This window comes from Bombus vancouverensis, chromosome 1 (genome assembly GCF_051014615.1).
Source record: "Bombus vancouverensis nearcticus chromosome 1, iyBomVanc1_principal, whole genome shotgun sequence".
Classification (NCBI taxonomy): Eukaryota; Metazoa; Arthropoda; class Insecta; order Hymenoptera; family Apidae; genus Bombus; species Bombus vancouverensis.
The window spans coordinates 22042266-22066847 of record NC_134911.1 but is presented as its reverse complement, the minus strand read 5'-3'; the positions used below and the strand labels follow the sequence as shown (position 1 = coordinate 22066847).

The 24582-nt window shown below is 37.8% G+C and overlaps 1 protein-coding gene across 12 annotated transcripts in view; it reads right to left on the bottom strand.

The window, feature by feature from the left end:
• The window catches only part of sls (sallimus), a 246553-nt gene that overhangs the window by 89877 nt on the left and 132094 nt on the right, over nt 1–24582 (bottom strand). For all 12 annotated transcript variants that reach the window (XM_076619154.1, XM_076619009.1, XM_076618956.1 and 9 more), the window contains 27 exons: nt 24014–24288; nt 23267–23481; nt 22869–23090; nt 21933–22270; nt 20976–21324; nt 20393–20631; nt 19905–20134; nt 19555–19698; nt 19174–19431; nt 18813–18956; nt 18446–18718; nt 17258–17803; nt 16116–16593; nt 14769–15349; nt 13409–13951; nt 12289–12543; nt 11746–11889; nt 10263–10664; nt 8929–9330; nt 8116–8335; nt 7151–7323; nt 6294–6433; nt 5333–5849; nt 4802–4945; nt 4458–4712; nt 1378–4079; nt 196–1198 (listed from right to left, as the gene is read on the bottom strand). In XM_076619154.1, coding sequence (XP_076475269.1) covers nt 196–1198; nt 1378–4079; nt 4458–4712; nt 4802–4945; nt 5333–5849; nt 6294–6433; nt 7151–7323; nt 8116–8335; nt 8929–9330; nt 10263–10664; nt 11746–11889; nt 12289–12543; nt 13409–13951; nt 14769–15349; nt 16116–16593; nt 17258–17803; nt 18446–18718; nt 18813–18956; nt 19174–19431; nt 19555–19698; nt 19905–20134; nt 20393–20631; nt 20976–21324; nt 21933–22270; nt 22869–23090; nt 23267–23481; nt 24014–24288 — 11192 coding nt within the window. The remainder of the gene's footprint in view (nt 1–195; nt 1199–1377; nt 4080–4457; nt 4713–4801; nt 4946–5332; nt 5850–6293; nt 6434–7150; nt 7324–8115; nt 8336–8928; nt 9331–10262; nt 10665–11745; nt 11890–12288; nt 12544–13408; nt 13952–14768; nt 15350–16115; nt 16594–17257; nt 17804–18445; nt 18719–18812; nt 18957–19173; nt 19432–19554; nt 19699–19904; nt 20135–20392; nt 20632–20975; nt 21325–21932; nt 22271–22868; nt 23091–23266; nt 23482–24013; nt 24289–24582) is intronic.

Sequence of the window (24582 nt, the reverse complement as noted above, 5' to 3'; positions counted from 1 at the left end):
AAATTTAAAATACCTTGTACCTAATATAAGAGAAAATAACTGGAGTAAAAGTATCGATAATTTTCTGATTATATAAAATCGAATCACGATCGTAAATTGATATTTCAAATGTATAATTTTTATAGAGTGGTCCCTTCGTATGCAACAAATAAAAATTAATAAATCTTACGATACTATTCTAATTCAACTACGTACATTTACACGTTATCGTAGCTTTGGTAGTAGCAGATCCCCACTTGTTCGTAGCTCTGCAAACGTATTCTCCACTATCTCTAGCATAGGTGTACGACATGTCCAACGAAATGAATCCAAAGTCGTTAATCTGGTGTACACGAGATCCGGTAGCGAACGATCTTCCGTTATGGAACCAATCGATACGCATGGTAGAATCGCCCACAGGTTCGACTCTGCAATCAAAGTGACTGGATGCTCCTTCCTCTACTTCGATATCCTTCAGTTCCACAGTAAATTTAGGAGGATTAGGTGTTTCTTCCTCGGTCAGTATCTCGTCCTTCTTGTACAAAGCCTCTTCCAATTTCTGAATACTCTCCGTTCCAGTCTTAAAGTTGCTTGGCAACTGAGGCTCCAAGATAATTCCTTGACGTCCACGAACTTGAAGTTTGCATGACACAGTAGCTTCACCGTGACGATTTGTTGCTTTGCACGTATATAAACCAGAGTCTCGTTGGTAGCAATTGGCTACTTCCAAAATCACAAATCCAAAGTCGTGGATGGTTTTGATCCTGGTTCCAGCCAACAGAGGCTTTCCATTGTGGAACCATTCCACTCTCATGCTGGAGTCGTTGATCGGTGTTAATCTGCACTCGAAGTGCGCCAAGGAATTCTCGGTTAGAGTTAAATCGGATGGTGTCGTGATGAATTCCGGTGGTTTTCCGGTATCGTCGTCCGGAGTTGCAATACCAGGCTCGTTTCCAAGACCTTCCAGTTCAGCGATTTTATCTATCGTGCCTTCCATTCCTTTTGGCAGTTGAGATTCGAGAATGATGCTTCGTTTTCCAGTGCACTTCATCGTGCATGTGGTTACAGCTTCGCCGTAGTCGTTTGTTGCTCGGCAGCTGTATTCGCCGGAGTCTTCTGGATAGATTGGCGAAATTTCGAGAATCACGAAGCCGAAGTCGCAGAAGGTGCGGAAACGAGTACCGGTCCGCAAAGGTTTTCCGTTCCAGAACCATTCGACCTGCGAAGAAGAGAATTTTATTCTTCTAGTAGTTTTATATATTATCATTGATTAATTAATTTGCTACAAATTTCAATGGTAATATCGATACATTAAAATTTGTTATCTCGATGTACTACAACCTTTGTATCTCTTCTAAGTCTCTGTAAGCTACAGTAAAATAACAATGCAACAATTACCTTTAATTTTGGATCGTCGGTAGGTGTAAGTCTAGCTTCAAAGTGCGCGCTCTCGCCCTCGCGAAGGCCATCGATGTTGCTCAGAGGTACAGTGAACACAGGTGCCTTTCCTCGTTCCTCCACGATCTTTTCGTCTTTAGTGCGAATCATCGAGTCCTCCAAAGTCTGGATCTTCTCCAATCCACCTTCCATTCCTTTAGGAAGCTGACTTTCCAAAATGAGACTCGATTTCGAATAACATTTCAAGGTCGCCTTAGTCGTGTCTTCTCCATATTTATTGAAAGCTCTGCACTCGTAAACTCCAGAATTCTCTTCGTAACAGTACAATATATCCAAGATGACAATGCCAAAATCGTGGAAGGTTCTGTATCTGTGTCCATGAGGTAATTTCTTTCCATTGTAATACCACTCGACCTTCAGATCTGGATCATTTACAGGCGTCAGTCTAGCTTCAAAGTGAGCAGATTGTCCTTCAACCAATTTCGTGATGTCAGAAATTTGCGTGATGAACTTGGGTGGCTCTGCAACTGGAGTCGTTGGCGTGGCAGGTTGTTCACCGCCATAACTCTCCAGTTCTCTGATTCTAGCGAGAGAATCTGGTTGTAACGAATCAAGATATACTCCGCTCTTTCCAAAGCATTTCAGAGTTGCTTTAGTGTAATCTTCGCCGTATTTGTTGCTAGCCTTGCATACGTACTCTCCAGTATCGTGGGCCATCACGCCAGCGATATCCATCACAACAAATCCAAAATCGGATACCATCTTGAATCTGGACGAGTGTCTCAAAGGTTGGCCATTGTGGAACCATTCTACTTTCATATGAGGATCTCCAACTGGAATTAAAGTACACTCGAAGTGAGCAGACTGGCCATCCTTTAGACCTTCCAGCGATTGAATATGAGTTGTAAATTTGGGTTTCTGTCCTTTAGATTTATCCACGCATTCTAATTCCACGCTGATCTCGGCGCGGCCCCATTTGTTGGTAGCCCTGCAAGAGTAGGTGCCAGAGTCCTCTATCTTGGTTCCAAGAACCTCGAGAACCACCATTCCAAAGGCATAGACTGTTCTTATGCGATGACTGGCGTCCAAGACCTTGCCATTGTAGAACCACTCGACTACCATAGTTTGGTCACTAGTTGGCGTGAGCGAAGCTTCGAAGTGAGCGATTTCTCCTTCGGATAGGTTAGTCAGGTTCTCGAATTGAGATGTGAACACAGGTGGATGACCTTCTTCACTCTCTGGCGGAGCTCCTTCCTGTCGTTTCAGCGATTCTTCGAGGTCCTGGATTGCTTCCAAACCCTCCTTACCTTTGGGATGCTGCGATCTTTCGATGATGTTCTCCTTGGTCGTACAGTAGATCGTTGTTGAAGTGAAAGCTTCTCCAGCTTTGTTGTATGCCTTGCAAGTGTAAATTCCAGAATCACGATCATAGACATCTGTCAAGTCTAAAGTGACGAACCCAAAGTCGCTGGTCATCTTAAACCTGGATCCATGTTCCAGAGCTTTTCCATTGAAGTACCACTCGATCTTCAAGTTTGGATCGTCCTTGGGCTCTACCTGACCCTCCAAATGAAGAGGTTCGGACTCGCCCAATTTGAATTCCGGCTGCAAAGGCACTGTCCAGATCGGTTTAGGATATTCTTGTTCTGGTCCAGCGTCTGGCCTTCTATATTTCGACAAATAAGCATCTTCAGCTTCTTTGACTTTCTCCAAGCCAGCCTCTCCTTGAGGATGCTGTGTCTGCAGATAGATGTTCTGTTTGCTGGTGCATTTGAGAGTTCCTGACGTCTGAGCTGATCCCTTCGAATTGGTAGCCTTAACAATGACCACTCCAGAATCTTCCTCGTAAGCATGAGTAATATCCAAAGCTACATAACCAAAGTCATAAGTCGACTTGAATCTTGCTCCAGTTGGAAGAGGTTTACCATTGATGAACCATTCGATCTTCATCGTTGGATCTTTTGATGGCTCAACGTTACATTCAAAGTGCACATTGTCACCTTCTACGCATTCAACGTTGTTCAGATGAGTGATGAACACTGGTTCCTCGTAAATAGGTTCTGGTTGTTCTGCTGAGGTGACATGAGGTTGCTCTAAGGCGTCGATCTTTGGAAGAGCATCGGGATGAAGAGTGTCACCAAGTAACCAGTGACGATCGACGATCTTCAAACTGCAAGTAGACACAGCCTCTCCAAGTAGGTTCGTGGCTTTACAAGTGTAAATGGCGGAATCGTCGGGTCTTAAACCATTGATAGATAGTGTAACAAGGCCAAAATCAAAGGTACTACGAAGTCTGGTTCCAGTTTGAAGAGCCACCCCGTTTTTGAACCATTCAACGCGAAGATTTGGATCTGCTCTTGGCTCTACTTGAGCTTCCAAGTATACATGTTGACCCTCCACGAGTCTGTCGTGGCTTTCGAGATGTTTGGTGAAGACTGGAGCCTGTTGAGGCGTCGTGTCGACGAACATTTCCGGTACTTTGTTCATCTCCGCTTCTTTCAATTGAATCTTCTGCCAAGCATCTGGCTGAAGACTCTCGGCGTCGATAGCTGAGCGCGCTTTCACTTTCAGCGAAATCGAGGAAACTGCCTCGCCGGATTTGTTGATGGCTTTGCAAGTGTATACACCGGAATCCTCCGAGATTACTTTCAGGATGTCCAGGGTCACGTAGCCGAAATCGTGGCTCACGTGGAACCGAGATCCTGTTGAAAACGTTAAACATTGTGTGAAGTGAAAATTACGTTATGGTTATAGGTCGATGGTTTAAATCAGATTTGAGATAGATCTTTATTACAAAACACAGAATGTAGGAAAAGACAAATTAAGAATACTGTAGAGAAATTAAAGTGAAAGATTTTGAAATTAACTAACTGAATACAAAAGTTTCCAGGTTTAGATTTTGGATGGAGCTTTAAATTTTCTGACTATTGAATTCCTTAATTTCAAAACTATTTAAATTTCTAAATTTTCGAAAATGGAAGAATTAATAATAATAATATGAATGATAATATCTATTGTAGTTATAATGAAATTCGTTAAAATATTTGATTATATTTTATCAGTTTGCATAAGAGACCTACCCATTTTTAGTTCGACTCCATTGATGTACCACTCGAATCTCAAACTGGCATCGCCAACTGGAACGACTCTGCATTCGTATCTAGCCATCTGGCCTTCCCAAAGTTCCGTTGGTCCAGTCAACAATTGTGTGAAGATAGGTTTATCGAATACCTTCTCCGGTTCTTCAGGACGACTTGGTCCTTTATCAGCTTCAAGTTGGGCGATCTTACGTTGCGCTTCAGGGTGTTGGGTGTCTAATTGAATGCTTGCTTTACCTAAATATGAGAAATAGCAGACGATAATTAACGTAAGTGTCAGCTTTGAAGAAAACATATATTGGCAGAGATCAAGTATTGATACTAACTCTTGATCTTCATCGAAGCAGTGGTAACTGCTTCACCGAGTGGGTTGGACGCACGGCACATGTACACGCCTTCGTCCTCTTCTCTCACGTGGGAGATGTCCAACGAGACATAGCCGAAATCATGGACTTTGGTGATTCTTGAACCTGGATAATTCAGAGATAACACGCTTTATTACTCGAATTCCCAAATTTTTCAACTCCGAAACCTTCGAACTTCTGAAAGTTCAGTTTCTGAAATTTGGATCCTTCGAATTCTTAAATCTTGACCTCTTAAACTCTCAAATTACTACTTTTCTAAACTTTCTAATTCTGGGATTTTCAAATTGCCAAATTTTCCAATACCTAAATTCCTAGATTTCTAAATTTTCCAATACTCCAATTTCTGTATGCTTCAGCTTCAATTTCCTAAACTTTCGCGCATTGAAATTTTCAAATTTCTAAATTTTCGGATTCTCAAACTTTCGAATCTCCAAATTTCTAAATTTTCGAGTTATTAAATATAAGTAAACAAATGCATACGATTGTACTTACTTGTCTCGAGTGGGATTTCATTCCTGAACCATTCAACCTTCAACGTTGGATCTCCTACAGGAATCAATCTGCACTCGAAGTGAGCAGTGTGCCCTTCGGGAATAGCGTCGATATTTTGCAACGGTTGGGTAAAGACTGGTCTTTGCCTAGTTTGTGGTTCTGGTACGTCTGGTCTCTTCCAAGGTTGTTGAGCTTCCAATTCACGAATCTTGTCCATTCCTTCAGGACGTTGCGAGTCCAGAATAATGTTGTCCCTTGGAATAACCCTCAGCTCGATCGAGGATACGCATTGGCCAAGAGCATTGATAGCTCGAACGGAATATTCTCCTGCGTCTTCGGGAACAGCATGGCCGATATCAAGAGCCACATATCCAAAGTCAAAGGTCACGTGGAACCTGGAGGCAGATGGAAGCGGCTTGCCATTGTGGAAGAATTCGATCCTCAAGTTGGCGTCGTGGAGAGGCTCAACTTGGCACTCGAAATGGGCTGTTTGTCCTTCGTATACTTCGGTGGTACCCTAAATGAAATTTTACAATTTAATAAATAAACATTTCGAGTATATAAAAGAACCTTTGAAATTTTATGATATACATAACGTTAAAAGGTTGTGCTTTTATAATAGTATTCGTGTTTTTATAATAATAATGCAAATGTTTTGGATTCTATGAAAAATGTTTCAAATATTTGATGGAAAATATTCCAAAAATTAACGATTTTATAATATATAAAATATTAAACGTTTCTAATTTTATAACAGATAATGATATTGCAAAATTTAGAGATTCTGCAAATTTACATTAATTACTGAAAAACATTGAAAATTTTATATTACGTATACATATTATAATATTACATTTTCTGTTTTTAATAACAAATAATAAAATTTGCAATTTTATGCTATAGAGAATATTAAGAAAATATCTAGAATTTCAAATTATATAAATTGCTATGAATTCTTTACCCTGAGTTCAGTGATGAATCTTGGTGGTGTCACTGGTGGTTCTTCGACTTCTAAGCGGGCTGGACGTCCTTGAGCCTCGAGTTCACGAATCTTTTCGAGGCCATCTGGATGTTGAGTGTCTAGGAGAATACTGCGACGAGCTATGGAACAAATTTCATGTTAAAAATATTTTTCTCGAAGATACCAATAAATATGTACGAAAATATAAATTACTATTCCGGTTTATCCATCGATTATTCTTTTTTCTATTATCGGCTCAAGATTTATTTTCTATTCCTTCAAAAGTGACACGTCGACTACAATTACGAACTTTCGGTCTCGTACAAATATTACAAAATTCATCTTTTCTCCTACGATATCTATCGTCTCTAAAATCCATCTCCGATTTTCTTCTCGATCCTAAATAACCTTGATTTTTATCATTACGAATAGTACTCTTATAACGGTTCCTTTCACATAAACAGTTTTTGTGCATTTTACTAGAATCCACAAATTGTTTGCCTCGTCTAGAGTTCGTGAAAGAAAACGAACTAAATCTAGGTTTTACAGTCGATAAATTTCCTCTTGGAAAATCCGAAGGCGGAGACGAAACTCTTTTTCTCTGATAGTGTTCCAACTTGTCGATTTTTTTTAGAGGTTTCCATGGGGGAAAACGGGGAAGGTGGTAACGTTTGTCTTTTGCTAAGAATTCGAGTAATTTCTAGTTAGAAACTGATGTTAAATAAAAACAAAGAAATTAAATAAAAAAGTAAGAAATACTCAATTAAATCGCGTTATATTTGAAATCTATCATTTTTAATTTCTTCCTTCTTATTGTACTCGTTACGAAAGCTTGAATTTTAAATCGAACTACTTACAGCCAACTTTGATGGTGCAAGTGTTGACAGCCTCGCCAGCTAAATTGGTAGCCTTGCACATGTAGGTACCAGAATCTTCGGCATATGTATAAAGAATATCAAGAGCCACATAACCAAAGTCGTGTGTTTTGCGGAAGCGATGTCCTGTTCTTACAGCAACTCCATTTACGAACCTGCATTACAACGTTCAATTCGTCCAAATTAAACGCCAACATCGTAATAATTAGACTTAAACATTTAACATCGGTAGACTACGGATTTTTATGCAATTCTATATTTTTATTAACCCCTTAACCTACAACTACGGACAAATGTAAATATTACGGGCATAGTCTGTAGTACGATGATCGGGCCAAACATAATATGTAATACAATACATAATAGCTTGTTTACGTTTTCGGCCCAAAATTCTCGAACGTAAATCGTAGGTCAAGGGGTTGATACCATCAAATGAAATGCAATCTACGTAATGATTTATTTCTTTCATTGAATGTTATTTAAACAAGCACTTCGCTTGGAGAATATTTTTTATATCATGTGGATTTTGTACATTTTTGCTTGTTTAAATGCTTCAGAAATGTGTAGTGGCACATGAGTAGAGGACAGTTCAAATCATGTTGTTATTTTGCCTGAAGCGAATCAATTACTATACGAGTTATTATACGAATTATAATACGAGTTAGACGAGGTATCGATTAATATCTACGAGTTATCTGCGAGCGATTATACACTGTTTTTGCGGATACGTTTGTACGAGCGACTTAGGACATTGTCTATATTTATTTATTATTTATTTAATTTATTTCACATATATTTGACAGGTTGCAACAGCAAGTTCTCGTTACCTATTAACCAATCCTCTACAATTCCACCAGAAATGCATAAAATTCAGCAGTTTAAATTTAGTTAGAGTTGCATTGTACGTTAATGAAATTCAATAAATTCTAATTGATCGATTTCGTTACCATTCTATCTTTAGATTTGGGTCGTTGATGGGTTCGACGCGGCATTCCAAGTGAGCGTGTTCGCCCTCCTTTAGATCCAGGTTGTTCAATGGCGTTAGGAAAACAGGCTTCTGGTGTACAACCTCTTTTTCAATCTCTTGCTTCACTTCTACAGTCTCTAGCTCGCGAATCTTCTGCAAACGCTGAGCGTCTAACGTGTCCAAATACAGGCCTTGTTTCGCTGTTTGAAAGAATGGACAGTTGTTTATCTGTCGTTCTTTTCAAGTGAATTCTTACGCAAATAACGAGCAACTTGTAAATTTTGATATAAGTCGAAAGGTTATAACATCTGTTCCGTATTCGAGACAGTCAAATGTCTAGTAATTCCTAAGATTTGCATTTATAGTAACAAAAAGCTATAGAGAAATCCTCTAGATAATATTATTATCTCGATGGAAAATTAATCTAAAATCTAAAGAAATCCTAAGGCTACTGTCACATAAGTTGTTTAAAGTGTAAAATATTTCTCAATCTTCGAAATTTCAAATACTGTCTGCTAGCTTTCTAAATCCACCACATCGCGATATATAAATTTTTCAATTACAAACGCCACCCATTAGTTTCCAAAATTCTCCACATCTCCAGCAAAACGTTGTTGCGATTTCTTAAATTTCTTAACGTATAAAATTCTATTCCCAAATATTCTAAACTTCTTAATCCACAAGGTATTGGCGCCCGATATCTTAAATTTGTTAATTTAGAAAACACTATCCCTCGATATCCTAAATCGTTTAATCCGTAAAAGGCTTGTTCCAAATTTCGTTAAACACTTACAGTCGACGCTGATGACGCAAGTGGTAACAGCCTCGCCAACAGCGTTCCTCGCCTTGCACATGTAAGTTCCAGAGTCTTCCGGATAGGCGTAAAGAATATCGAGAGCCACGTAACCAAAGTCGTAGGTAGTCTTGAATTTATGTCCTTGAGGAATCGGTCTGCCATCTCTGTACCATTCAACCACCATAGTGGGATCGTTGACAGGCGTTAGAGTCGCCTCGAGATGGGCGCTTTTGCCTTCAGGCAGATGTTCGATGTTCTTCAATGGACGACCGAATTTCGGTTTCTCGGCGATGATCAAGTCCTCTTCGTCTACGCGTTTATAACGCGAGTCGTCTTCTAGGTACTGTATTTTCTTCAGGGCACTTTCGTGTTGAGTTTCGCGAATAATCGAGGAGCGAGCTGCAACGTGGCATTTATGCAATTATCCATTCCTTTTCGTTATAGTAATTTCGCTTGGAGGACAGGAGGGTCGAGAATAATCGTAGAGATCGTTCTTTTTTCATATTTCGTGGACATAGAAACGTACAAGAGGTGTAAACGAGTAAAGAATAAATATAAAACAAAAGGTAGAAAACAAGGATGAAACATCGAGAAAAGGGTGGTAATTCACTGTGTGTACAATTTACAAAAGCGGAACTACGTATTTAAGCGACGGAGAACTAGAAGCGTTGGAAAAACAGGGTCTCTAGGTTACACAAAGTGCTTGGTTACATCCACCTGCTGTCCCCGTGCGTGATTTTAACGTGGACGTTCGTAGAAGTATCGTTCTTTCCATTGTGACTTAGTAGTTGTTCGTTTTATAAATCACTTTGAAAGTGAGGAATATTTTTCAAGGTTCGAGAAAGCTGTTAAAGATACTTCTAGTCAGAGAACAAGTATCTTTAAAACTTTCTGTATACAGAATATGATAATACGATATAATTTTAGTTCGTTCTTTACACCTTCGATACAGTTTCAACATTATTATTATCTATGTTCGCGTTAACATTATTATTTTTCTTTTTTATTTTTCAACGATTTAACGCCCGTTCCATGCATCCTCGAAGCAGAAGCAAATAAAAAAAGATTTCTTCAATGTTCCTCGCGAAGGATGAGAATCGTATAAATCCTCCTTCTCCGCTAAAGCGACAACCCTTAATCGATATCGAATAATTTTTATACGATAACATTAATGCACATTATCGTATATTACCATGTCGATATTAACTTGCAGTAACCGTAAATTAATTTACAAAAGGATCACGATACTTCTACCCCGCCACCCTCGACTTACACAGCATGGAAAATCCTCGAGGGAGATCCTCGTCTCTGTTTCACCCTCGACTACTTACATTTCACGTCAAGATTAATCGAGCTCTTCGCCGATCCCAGTCTATTGGTGGCCTGGCAGGTATAGGTGCCAGAATCTTCAGCATATACCGTGAGCACGTCCAACGCAGCGAATCCAAAGTCACAAGTCGTTCTGTACCTGTGACCGGTGGATAATGGTTTCCCATTGTGGAACCATTCCACCTTCATAGTTGGATCGGGGTAGGGCTCGATACGGCACTCATAGTGTGCGCTTTGTCCCTCGACCAAGCTGGTAGGTCCGTTTAGTTGGACAGTGAACGATGGTTTCTCCTTTACCACGATCTCTTCTTCTTCGCGTCGTTGATACCTGCTGGTGTCCTCCAGCGCCTGGATCTTCGACAACGCGCTCTCGTGCTGCGACTCGAATTGCAGGGCCGCCTTGGCTGTGTTCGGGAATAGGTTTGTCAGTGTGTCGTTGTACACGTGTCGTGAATAGCGGTGATATGTTCGATCGAGGTGAAAATGAGGTATGGGTGCTTTTAGTGTTTCTTTTTTTTTTTCATTTTTTAGGACGATCTTTTCACGAAAATTACATTTTCGCTGGATGTTACATCGGATGCTGGACCGTCTTTGGTGTAATGTAGGTTGATGTTTGATTTCGATGGGAGGATTAATCCCTTTGCTACTGAGGCTCCAATGTGTTTGACTTTGTTTGCGAGTGACAACGTCTTTGATGGAATTGTTTGTTCGATCGTTGGTGTACATAATTGACGTTTAACAGAATTATCGATCATTAATATGGTATAAATTTGTGCCAGGGGAATTAAAGTCCAGGTATATGAGAATATACTGATTTCTATTTAGGTATTTTAGAAAATTGCATAGAAACGTAATATGTTGAATGAAACTTGAAATGTATTGAAGAGATTGTTGTTAAGAACTACCGTTTATTTATTTATTATAGTAAAGTATAGTTAAAGTGAATTTTTCATAGCAAAAGGATCAATTCTAAGTAATTATTGTTCAGTCAGTCATCGTTTCATCTTAATAAAATATTTCGAAAGATATTAAAAATTTGGTATAAAATATGAAGACATAAGACAGGGGTCAGTAAAAAAGCAAGGTATATTAAAAAATGATTTGTACGTGATCGATACGAAATGTCTATAAAAATTATAATCTTAATGTGTGATCAACGATGATGTATGTGAAATAATTGTTAAGAAAACTCAGCTGCGGCCAAGAATAAAAGATCTTCTTCTGCATTTCTTCGCGAATTTCGTAGTACAAAAAAGTATATTCGTGGAAGCGTCCAAAAAAGTTCTACCAACACTTCACCAAAAAAAAAAAAAAAAAAAAGAAAAGGTAGGAAAAATCGCTACACACAAAAATACAAAAATATCTACGTGTAAGCAGCTGCTTCTACACGTCTTGAAAGCTAGATTATAGCTTATGAGAAGCGATACCGAAATCGAAGCCTCATTTTCAAAATGATTTTCTGTTCTGCGCACAATCTATACTCACACTGGACGAAAAGTGTCGCTGATGTTACAGCCTCTCCAAGATCATTTACTGCACGGCAAGTGTAGGTACCTGAGTCTTCAGGGTTCACGTATTTCATGTTTAGAGCGACGTATCCGAAATCGTGCATCGTTGTCACGCGATTCGCTATTGAAAATATAGTAATTTATTTCATTTACGATAGATGTATCGTTTGAGTGAAATTCGGATGTAATTCAAATCTCGATAAAATAAAGCAAAGCAGAAATTAGGAATTTTTAACGAAATTTTTAAGGTATAGAAAAATAAGTATTATAATTATCAATTGAATCTAATTGCAATGTAACTTATTGGTAAATTAAAAACTTTAAAAGATCGTTCGAAATTGGAATATACAGGGAAAATTTATTTCGGGATTAATATTCCAAAATTTATTTTGAGATAACACGGAGAAGAATTGTGAATTTAATTCGCTGCAGTTTATTGCGTTTGTTGTCGGATTAGAAAATTGAATTATTTGCCAAAATTACAGTACGCGTGGAAAAATGAATCTTGAACGTAACTTACAAGCTGCTATGGGAACTCCATTTCTCAACCATTCGACTTTGAGCTTTGAATCGCCCACAGGTATCACCCGAGCTTCGAAATGAGCCGCTTGATTTTCAGCGACTTTCAGATCCTTGATCGGCATCGTGAAAACTGGTGCTTGAGTAACGATTTCCTCGGTCGTAGTTTTACGTTGGTATCTCGAGGTATCCTCCAAGTAATGAAGACGTTGAAGTGTCTCTTCATTTTGGCTTTCCGTGTAAATTGACTTTTTCGCTGTGCGGTAAAAGAAAAAAATGAATACCTCAATTACGAACGTCAGGCAAAAAGTTCGAGTAAAAACAACACGTTATCAAATCTTTTATTCCATTAACTTCTTGAGAATTATTAACATATATATGACTTATCTGTTTAATTTAAGCATATTTCCAACAAATTTACTCAAGCATTATCGCGGATAAATATTCTTGAGTTATATGAAATCTCTACGTGACTAGCTATGTGTTCATGTGCTTCGTGACTATTTTATATATTTATCTGTCTTTCTGTTCTTCACAAAATCGTTTCCCGGGAAGTTCAAATCCATTGTAGTTACTTTAATTTTAATAATTAGATCTTCTTTTGAAAATTTATTTCTTAAACTTACTACCGATAGAATTTAAAAAAAAAAATCTATCTATATACTGCAAAATTTTTCACGCACTTGACTCATAAATTTCTCTAAATTCCGTGATTTCTAATTTACGTTCCATATTTAAATCATCATCACACAAATACCATAAGATAAATTACGTGAATTTCCTAATCTAAATTTTACATACTACTAAAGTTTATTAGTAGTTTATTTATTAATATAAATTAAACATTAAATTTTCTAATTTAATACTATAAACTTTACATCGGAATATTATTAAAACACATTAAAATTTTTTAATTTTTTAATAATAAAATTATAAAATCATAAAGAATTATAAAGAAAATACTATAAATTTTACATCATAGTATTATTAAAATACGTTTAAACTATTTTATTTTTTTTATGATAAAATTATAAAATCATAAAGAATTCATATCTATTTTATTAATTTCAACGAAGCACCTCAAAATCAAAAGCTAACGAAGAAAGAGGGTTGGGACTTACAGTGCACAACTGCAGTTGCAGATGTAATTGCCTCTCCTATGATATTCTTCGCTCGGCAGGTGTAAGTACCAGAGTCTTCAGGATAGGCGTACATGATATCCAAGGCCACGAAACCAAAGCTATTAGTCTCGACGAATCTTGAGCCAGCTTTCACAGGCTTATTATTATGGAACCATTCGACTTTCATCGTTACATCAGACACAGGGATCAACCTGCACTCGAAGTGTGCTCTTTGACCTTCTTTGATCTCAACGTTGTTCAAGGAGGTGGTGAAAATTGGAGCTTGAGTGGTTGTTTCCTCGATATCTTCTCGGCGTTGGTATCTCGATCTATCCTCGAGGTAATGAATTTGTTCCAGGCCAATCTCGTTCTGAGTGTCTGTCAGAACTTGTGCGGTTGATCGACAAGTTAGAGTGCAGGACACTTCGTCGCTGCCAACCAGATTGACAGCTCGACACGTGTAGGTACCCGAGTCCTCGGCGATTAAGTCGATTACATCCAGAGCAACGTAGCCAAAATCGTGGATTGGACGGAATCGGTGTCCTAGAATTAAGAAATTATATCTTGAGTTAGAAAAAATAAGAATATAAGAAAAAAAACATCCTTTTTATCGCAGTATTGGAGAGTTCAGAAACTCTGCGTTGCAATTGTACTTTTTTGACAAAATAGAATCAAGCGAAGCTTGAAGTAGTTAGATCTGAAATATTAGACTGCGATATTTTTGTTGCAGTGGCGAATGGAAAAATCAATTAAGAGAAAACAAGCAAGAAAGCTTTGTAAAATACAGGTATCATGGTATTACATTAGGTTGTTCAAAAAGTTTCTTTGGTTCTATAAGGAATTGATATACCCACAATGTTTTTTGTTTTATACTAATTTATAGAATTATACACGAACATAATAATAATAAAATGGATCATACCTAATTCAATAAAATAATATAGAACAGAAATCGTTGTTCATCTATTATCACCTTATGAAACGAAAGAAACTTTTCGGACAACCTAATATGTTTCTCTCAAGGAATAAGAAAACGAAATTTCGAGAAGACGGAAGAAGGTTAAACCCCGAGTTCTAAAAATCTAACATCTAACACCTATTTAATTAACGCATCTAATTATAATGTGAAAATCTAATTGGATCTAGAATTACATCTAGTTTGGATCTATTGTAATTTGTAGATCTGTATCTGTATTTGTATCTGTAATTTGGTAGATGCATTGGCTAGTTTCTACCTCTAAATTCTTACGGATCATCAAGCGTTTAGATCATTGATAATTGTTACTTCTATGAAGTTGATCTATAAATCGAAAATCTGAAAATTTCATTGCTTAAAATATTATTAAGAAACTTCATTTACCTATTGTAACCGGACGACCGTTCTTGAACCATTCGACTTTCAAGTTCGAGTCCGTTACAGGTTCCAGTTTGCACTCGAAATGAGCGTGTTGTCCTTCACGAAGATTCTCTTGATTTTTCGGAGCCGTGATGAATCTCGGTTTAACATTGACCACTTCGTCAACCAGTTCCTGTCTCTTGTATCTGGAAGCATCTTCCAAGTATTGTATTCTTTCCAAGCCTTCAGGATGTTGAGACTCCAGGAGTAAATCTTTCTTAGCGTGTACTCTCACTGAACAGGAAGTGACGGCTTCTCCCAGTTGATTTCTAGCTTGGCAGGTGTACACGCCTGAATCTTCAGGATAAACACCCAAGATGTCAAGGGCGACGTAATCGAATTCGTAAGATGGTCTGAATCTGTGGCCAGTCTTCACTGGTCTGCCATTGACGAACCATTCCACTTTCATGCTGGAGTCGCCAACTGGCTGAAGACGACACTCGAGGTGAACGTTGGTCAGCTCCACCGTTTCGATGTTGTGCAAAGGACGAGTGAATTGCGGTGGCTGCATCACTGTCACTTCTTCTTGCTGGGTCTTGCGATATCTGTGCGTTGAAACGTAAATTTATATGATTATTATGACAATAATAAAGGTTTTACATCGTATTATACTTGGTACTTGATACTCGGTAATTCTACTTTTGTGAATTTCGAAATTTGATCGTCCACAAACGTAATTACTGTTCAACACCTTAAGAAATGTGCAAGTAATTTCCATAGGTTTACGTATGTCGAAGGAAGTCTTTAGAAGTAATCGTAAATTAGCTTTCAATTTATAGAGTTGAGTAGTGTGTTTTCTGAGCCACTCGTATAATATACATTTTTTTTAATTCAAATCGAAGACCCAATTTGATTGTTCGACGAAAGAAGACTATTTGATATTCTTTTGTTATATAGCGTGTAAGCATTGAAACCAAATGAAATTACTAAATTTATACTAAACCTAAAAACTCCGTTTAACGTCTCGTAAAAATATTCGAGTCTAGAAAAAGGAAGAAGTTTGAATTTCCAATTGATTCTCGACCAAATCGCTTTCTAGAAATCTTCGCATAGATTTTGGTCTTATGATATTCTTAACGCTATCTACACATAATACAAATTGAAATATACCAATACAGATGGACTAAATTATATTTAAACTGTTAGGACGAAAATAAATAAACACTCGTATATATACAGACGTATCTTCGTTCCATTAAAAGAGAACGTTAAATTCGCCAAAAATATCTACATATTTTTAGCTCTCGTAAAAGCAAAAATTTCATACCTCATTTTACAGTTCTACTATAAATTCCATTAAATATTACAAACCTCGATGAATCTTCCAGCATTTGAATCTGTTCGAGCGATTGCTCGTGCTGAGTTTCGGTAACAACATCGGACTTTCCGATTACTCTGACGCAGGCTGAGGTATGAGCAGTGCCAAGATGATTGGTGGCTCTGACAGTATATTCGCCAGAGTCGAGGATAGTCGAATGCACGATATCCAAAGCGACGAAACCAAAGTCATAGTAAGTTCTAAATCTGGAGCCAACGGTAACTGGACGACCATTTTGGAACCATTCGACTCTCATCGTTGGATCGCCCATGGGTTCCAAACGACATTCCAAATGAATGTTCTTGCCCTCGCTCACTGGTTTAGGATCGCTCAATGGCTGCACGAATATTGGCTTTGATTTTGAAATTTCCTCGATGTGATATTGGGGCTCGACGAATTTCGATTCTTCGAGACGCTGAGTCTTCTCGTAGGAAGTGCGATGCATACTGCTGGTATCGACGCTTGAGCGTGCTATTATTAAAAACAAATAAGATTATATTATGGCGTTTGGTAGAATATATATTTGACACTATATAGTTCTGCTATATATTATATTTAATATTCTACACTTCTGCTATATATGCCATATCTAATATTCTACGACACTATCGTATAAATCTACGACTAATATTATAAAATTTAATGTTGGAAATTTGATATAAAATTTGACTCTTTTTTTCAAGTACTATAAAGTAATTATCTGATTCAATTGTTTTCCGAAATTCAAGATAAAAGTTGTTGCAAATTCGACACTGCGATAAAACTATTTTATTATCTTCGATCTATTTCGTGAAATGTATTGGATCGCCTAGACACGCGAAAAAAAGAACAAAATAGTCTATAAGAATAAATTGTTTAGAGATAGCTTATTTAATAAAATAAAATAAAATAATGGATAATTATATAATATAAATGGAAAGAAGACTTCAAACTAACTAAACCGAAGATACTATTTCATCAAAGAATTGAAAAATCTCATTAAGACGCAACTAGAACGAGTATGCGTCCATTTTATCGTAAATGTATGAATATTTATAAACACGCTGTAGAACGACGATTTTTAACATTTATCTACATCGACCTGCTTACTGTTTCTCACGATACACCTATGTATAACGAAATTTCAAAAACTTACTCTCCACGATCATCGTAGCGGACAGTTTAGCTTCTCCAAGAGCATTTCTAGCGACCACAGTGTAAGTACCAGCGTCCTCAGGTCTAACCTGAAGAATATCTATAGCCACGTATCCAAAGTCGTGATATGTTTGAATTCTATTTGCAGCAGTGATAGATTTTCCATTGTGGTACCATTCGATCGTCATAGTTAAATCGCTCTGAGGTTCCACACGAGCCTCGAAATGTGCACGTTGACCTTCAACGATCTTGTTAGTACCCTTCAGGTTGCCCAAAAATCGTGGTGCTTGAGTTACTTGTGTTTCTTCTTGAACTTGTCGCGAATATCTGCTGGAATCTTCCAAAGTTTGAATCTTCTGAAGTCCGGTCGGATGTTGACTGTCATAGATGACATCATTCTTGCTGATGACGCTCAGTTGAGCGGTTGTATGTGCTTCACCGACGCGGTTGTATGCGCGGCAAGTGTATATACCAACATCGTGAATCGTTACGTATTTGATGGTCAATGCCACGTAACCGAAGTTGAAGAATGTCGTGATCCGTGAACCTGAGGGAAAAATTTGCGTTCGTGTGATTGAAATTATCGAAATGTTGGCATGATTTCTTGACACTTGGCATTGGAGAGTTTCGTAATTTGAAAATCCTATTATAATTTTGCATGAAAATTCTGACAATATATTTCCAGGGATTTCGGGGTGTTAGAATTTTGGAATTATAGAATTCTGACATCTTGCGATATCGTAATATTAGTTGAATTTCTGTTCTAAAATTCTAGAATTCCAAACTTTTGGGATTTCGCGATTGAAAATTTTGGGATCATAGAATTCCACGATTTTCTAATTCCTAACTTTGTAATTATTTTTTCTCGTTGAAACGCCACGAATCTTACATCTTAACATTTCAGAACTACGATATTTTATCCTATTTTAATTGTCCTAAAATTTAATTCCTCTACCAATTTCAGAATCTTCAATTTTTAGCATCGAACGATCGTAAGATGTTTAATTTTACAATCTCACAATCTTAGATTCTGATTGTAATAGTCTTAGGATTGCTACGATGCTTTTCCATGATTCTATGATCTAAAAATTCTATAATTCCAAATATTATGTATACAAGTGTAGAGGATTTATTAAACTACAACATGCAGTATAGTTTACAGCAGAATATAGAAAAAGATTCTACTTACTTGCTTCTACAGGGCGTCCGTCCTTGAGCCATTCGACTCTCAAATCAGAATCGCCGACTGGTTCTAGACGTGCTTCGAAATGAGCAAATCCGCCTTCTCGTATGTTGTTTTGATCCTTGATAGGAGATTTGAATTCCGGTGGGCTAGTCGGTTCAGGCTGTTGCTGTACGTATTTCTGGTGCATAGCCTGTTGATAGGCTTCCAATTCCTCGGCAGCCTCGATATACCTTTGTTGCTCGGGGATTCCCAGATCAGTAGTAACGCTTGTGCGTGCTAAAATGATCCAATAACACGTACGATGTAATCAAATATTCTTTCAAATACTATTATTCAATATATAGAGACGATGTTATTTCACGACATTTACCAAAGACACGAAGAGACGCGGAGCTGACGGCCTCTCCCAAGCGGTTCACAGCTCTGACAGTATAAGAACCGGCATCTTCAGCTCGTAGGTGCAATATATTGAGCGAGACGTACCCGAAGTTGAAGATGGTTGTGATTCTTGAGCCTAGGTATAATTATTATTCGTTAAAATCTTGATCGTTGATAAAACTTGTAAAAAGAGAAAACGTAGTGAGAAATAACAAAAAGACAGATAAATAGAATTTATGTAAACATTCCTAATAATTAATTATATTATATTAAATAATGAATTGTTAATTATTAAGAATGACCTAGGAATCCTAGTATCGTTGATAATTTGGATACATTAGAAATGTACTTACTAGCTGTGATAGGCCTGCCATCCTTGTACCACTCCACTTTCATCGTGGGATCGCTTACAGGTGTCAGTTGCGCTTCAAAATGAGCGTTACGACCTTCCTGTAGCTCTCCTAGATCCTGGAGTGGTCGGATGAAGGCCGGCCGCTGTGAAGAGATCTCCTCCACACTCTCCTGCCTTTGATACTTGCTGTAATCCTCGAGCTGTTGAATATATTGAAGGCTGTCGGGGTGTTGGCTAGCCTGTTCGATTGTTGCGCGTGCTACAATGAGATTTTTTTTTTTATTTAACGTTATCATAATTTCCTGATCTCGAGAGAATATTGGAAGCTTCCGGATCGCGAGAACAGCGAAATAGGAAATTTAAGTAAATAACGAAAACTCACGTGTCACGCTGAGGGTAGCTCGAGATTCGGCGACTCCGGTCGAACTCACGACGCGGCATAAATATTCGCCGCTGTCTTGAAGAACGATGCTAATTAAGTCGAGAGAGATGAAGCCAAATCGGAATATAGAAGTCGCACGGGAACCTAAAATCGATAGATATGATTCGATAAAATTGATGAACTGAAAGATTTCAAGTTCGAAGATTCGAGGTTTCGGAATTTTAAAAATTTTGGAGATTGACAAATTTAAAAGTTTGGAATTCCGATCATACGAAGATTCAACGATTCAAACATTGAAATATTGAACGATCTTCTCAATGTTACATTAATATTTCAAGAGAGTTACTTACTCGCATCGAGAGCTCGTCCATTGACGTACCACTCTACCCTCATGGTGGGATCGCCCACCGGTTCGATTCTGGCCTCGAAGTGAATTCGTCCACCCTCGATCTGATGGACGTCCTTCAATGGTATGATGAAACGTGGTGGTGGATAAACTCTATCTTCCTCGGGTGGAGGCAAATATGGCTTGGCGCGTTCCACGTGTCTCAAATAAATCACTTCGGGGCCAGGCGCTGGTCTGTAATCGATTTTATCGTTACCTCCAGTCTTTGTAAACGAGATATAAATTTCATTAAAACCCTACCATCTATTTTCCTTTCGTTTGCATAAAAATAAAATTATAACATTTTAATATCTCGTTTGATCAAATTTTAATGTTGGATTTCGAAATCCAATATCATATAATTATATTATTAACAATATAATGTGTTAGAAATTAAACGAATACGATGTTTAAATAGCAATTAATATTTGCACAAATAGAATGGAAACTTACTCTGGTTCGATGACTTTCGTCGGTCGGGGTAAGTTCAGGCGTCTTGGTTCGGGGGCTACTCCTTTCGGTGTTTCCACGAAGAGCCGTGCTCGGGTGGCGGTAGAGCCAGCTACATTCTGCGCCGTGCACTGGTACCAAGCAGCATCTGACATTTTTGCGTAGGGTATATCTAAAGTTGATGCTCCGCTACCATCCGTTGAAATACGCACATCCGGTCCAGGTGTTATTGGCACTCCATCCTGTGTTAACAGATATCAAGAAAATTTATTTTTATCGCTCCTTTTCATTCTCTCATTTTTATTTTTTATTTTTCTTTCACGTCCATTCGACGTTCGACACTGTTATTCGAAGCATAGCATAAACAATATCGCAAGAAACCTCGCCCACAGATGCAAAAAGGCTCAGATTCTGGCGAATTTAATTTTCGTTTCGTTTCTAAGAATAAGTCAGGATTTTTTTAAATTGTTATTTCAATGTAACCGAACCATTTTTTAAAACCGACGTCGACGAAGAATTGTAGTCTTCGAATGTCATCTTTCAGGAAAACCAGTGTGTGTTAAGTTTTAAACGCTAATTAACTCACCTTCTGCCAGGTGATACGCGGTACAGGAGTGCCAACCGCACGAGCCATGAAAACAACCGGTTCTCCCTCTTTTACATTCGTTGTTGTGAATCGTTCCACGAATTTTGGCGCGACAACTTGTTCTTTCTCGATCACGTTCAAGTTACACTGGAACGAGGTTTCGCCAGCCTTGTTCCTGGCGACACAGGTCACGACGCCGGCGTCCGCGCGGCTCACGTTCGTGATCATCAATGAATTATTACCAGACTCGTTCACGAGGATCTTGTGGGTCAGATCGTTGACTACTTGCTGACCGTTTATGTACCATGTCACCTCGGGATACGGACGGCCGGTTACGCGACAGTCAAACCTGAAAGTCACGTGTTATTCTTCCATGTGATTCTTAATTTCTTCATTTTGAGAACTGTCTCTACGTAGAGAAGAATGGTAAGGCGATGTAAAAGGGGAAAGTAGGTAAAGATAGAGTAACATAGAACAGTATAACGAATACTACCCTATTTTATAGAATACTATATTTTATAATTGGTACTATATTTTATCTACTAATAATAAAATATTGGTCAGCAATTTTTTTTAATTAATTAGCAAATAATAAAATATTGGTCCAATTGTTAATTAACCAATGGTAGAAATATTCTTCTGTGTCCTTTTTAGGATTTTAAATTTCTGTCAGATGGATAACATTTTTCTTGCAACACTAAATGAAAAGTACGAAATGACACAAAGATAGTAAGTGTCAATTGTGAAAGTAATAACAATAACAGACTAAAGGATCCATAGAAAAGGATAATAATTCTGCATCGTCAAATATCAATATCGAAGATATATAGAAATATACATAGTACGAATGTCGAAGACACATATTTTCCTACCACTGTTGTAAGATTTTTAAAATTCCAAAAAATAATTAGTATCTTCCTAAAAATTGAACAATTCGAAAGTATACGCGAAACGTACCTGGTCATTTTTCCTTCGGTGGCATCGCGATCGGTGCACGTGCGAACGAAATTCGGCGGCAGTACTTTTCCAGAGTCGGACTCGCCAGTTGTTTCAACTTGCTGAGTTTTGATCGTTTCTCTTGGAGCTTGATAGGCCTGATCCACTTGATCGCTGGACTCAATCGCCAGATATGCAGAGCTGACGGTGCAACCCTGAGGATTTTCCGAGAGCAAAGTGTAATGGCCACTGTCTTCCGGCAGGGCGACTCTGATCCTCAAGGTAGCTTGCTGATTCGAGTGGCTCATTTCCACGCGTTGTGATTCGCGGATCCTCTGACCGTTTTTGAACCAAGTTAACTGAAATACAAAGTGGAATTGCATAGAAAATTGTTTTGGTAAATACATTTAAGCAACATCGTTCTTTATAATTTTCTAAATAGATCGAGGACGTTTATGCAAATTCATATCACGAGAATAAGCGAAGAAATTAAACTTAATTGTTCGATTCTTTAAATTTAAAATTATAATAATATCGTAAAATTAAATTATGATTATTATTTTATTAGAAAGCTAAAGAGTGAAAATCTGAATGAAGACTTGCTTTGTTTCTTATATATTATAATAATAAAACGTTCTGTACATTTTTGCATGTTACGTGCATTCCGTATATTTTTGCAGATTTCAGTTTGCCATAAACGCATAAACATCCTCTGCTGACTCGTGTCTTTCCATTCTCTTATTTCCTACGATGGTTTAGTTTTTCTCTTTGTTCTTCGATTTCATTCGAAATCTATCGAAATACATACGTATTTTCATTCTATTCTTTAGAGGAACCAAACTAAACTAAACCAAACTAACTTCTAAACTAAAGTCTTTAGAGAAATATACCAAATGCCAAATATTAAATAATACAAAATTCAAAGACACGAACGAATTAAAAACGTCATCAGCTTACTCTTGGTTTCGGATTGCCCGAGATCTTCGCAGTGAAAACGGCATCGGATCCCTCGACAAGCTTCGAGTTTCTGGGCTTCTGCGTGATTTGCGGAGGTGCAACCGGTCCCAGACTACGATCTACCACCGTCGAAATCTGCACGTCGGATTCGCCCACGAAACGACGAGTAATCGACTCTCGAAACTCCGTTTCCCGCAGCAGTCTGTATTCGAAAGTGTCCACCTGCAAATTAGTCACACTATTATCTTTCGTTCAACCATAAATCAAAAAAAAAAAAAGTTCCCAAGAGATAAATTTCTTCTGTATGTATATTTGTTTCTTATGCTTATTTTTTGTTGTTCTTATATTTCTTCGTAGATATATATATCTGTCCTTGAATAAATGGATAAAATAGCAACCTTGAAATCTTCGATGCTGATGGAAGTTCCGTTAACGTAGCTTCGTTTATCGATCGTTTGTTGATAACTGCGTTGTTGAACGCTTTGTGTTCCTGTTTGAGACTTCTGTTCGGTGGACTGGAAGGTCTGAGCGTATTCCTTCCTGAAACCCATCTGTTGTTGTTGTGGAGGTCCAAATCCTTCTGGTTGAATGTAAACGGAGCAGATTGCTTCGCCTAAAACGAAAAAGAAAAATATGGTGTTATAATGTTTTAATTTTATTTCTATTTATTCAATGAATAATTTCTCAAAGAATATTTTTATATTCATTTATTCGCAGAATGAAGAGTTAACGCGTATCACTGGCTAACTCCAAGCGGCATAGAAAATGTTAATATAAATCATGTAATCGTAGAAAGTATCTTCCTTCTTCTTATTTACGGATAAAATCAGAACTTAATGGAATGTTTGTTTTTATAGACTTGCACTCGGCATACGTAATGGAAATTTCAATTATAAAACTCTAGTAAACGTTTATGATTGCGATCTACTATATAATCGAGGTAAAACTCTCTTCAGTACGAAATGGCAATTTAATTCTATCCAGTTTTAGTCTACGTATCTATATTTCAAAATAATTTAACAAGCACTCTAGTGGAAAAGAGCAGGTGAAACTCTTTAATTAGTTGGAACACTGATTTTTTAATACGAGCTATACATCGACTAGAACAGAATTGTACGTTGAAGATATTCGAGAAACAGCCTCACCGTATTGATTTTTAGCACTGCACGTGTATTCGCCCTCGTCCCCAGGACCAATTTGGTTAATTTGAAGCGTGACCGCTCCGGTCTTCTCGTCGTAAGACATTCGAATTTTCCATGATTCCAACAACGGCGCACCCTTGTGCGTCCAGGATACCGTGGGCTTTGGATTTCCTCGGACGCGTCCCTCGAAAATCGCGTTTCCACCCTGCGCGAATCTGGCGTTCTTAAAGATCTGTTCGAAGACCGGCGGCGATGGATCGCCGGGTCTGCCGGTAAATCTGTAACGAGAATTATGAGAAATTGAATTTTTATTTAAATTCCATGTCTATTAATTGTCGCGTAACATTAAATCAAATTCTGGCAAATTTCTAACATTCGTCGCCACAAAATCTGTGAATTTATTTTTATTCCTGAAGACTTCAAACATTTTTCAACGACTATTCAAAGACTTCAACATTTGACTTGAACGATAATTGCGTTATAGTAGGTTGTCCGAAAAGTTTCTTTCGTTTTATAAGGAAATAATTCTTTGTTTTATATTATTTTGTCGAATTACGTACGATCCATCTTGT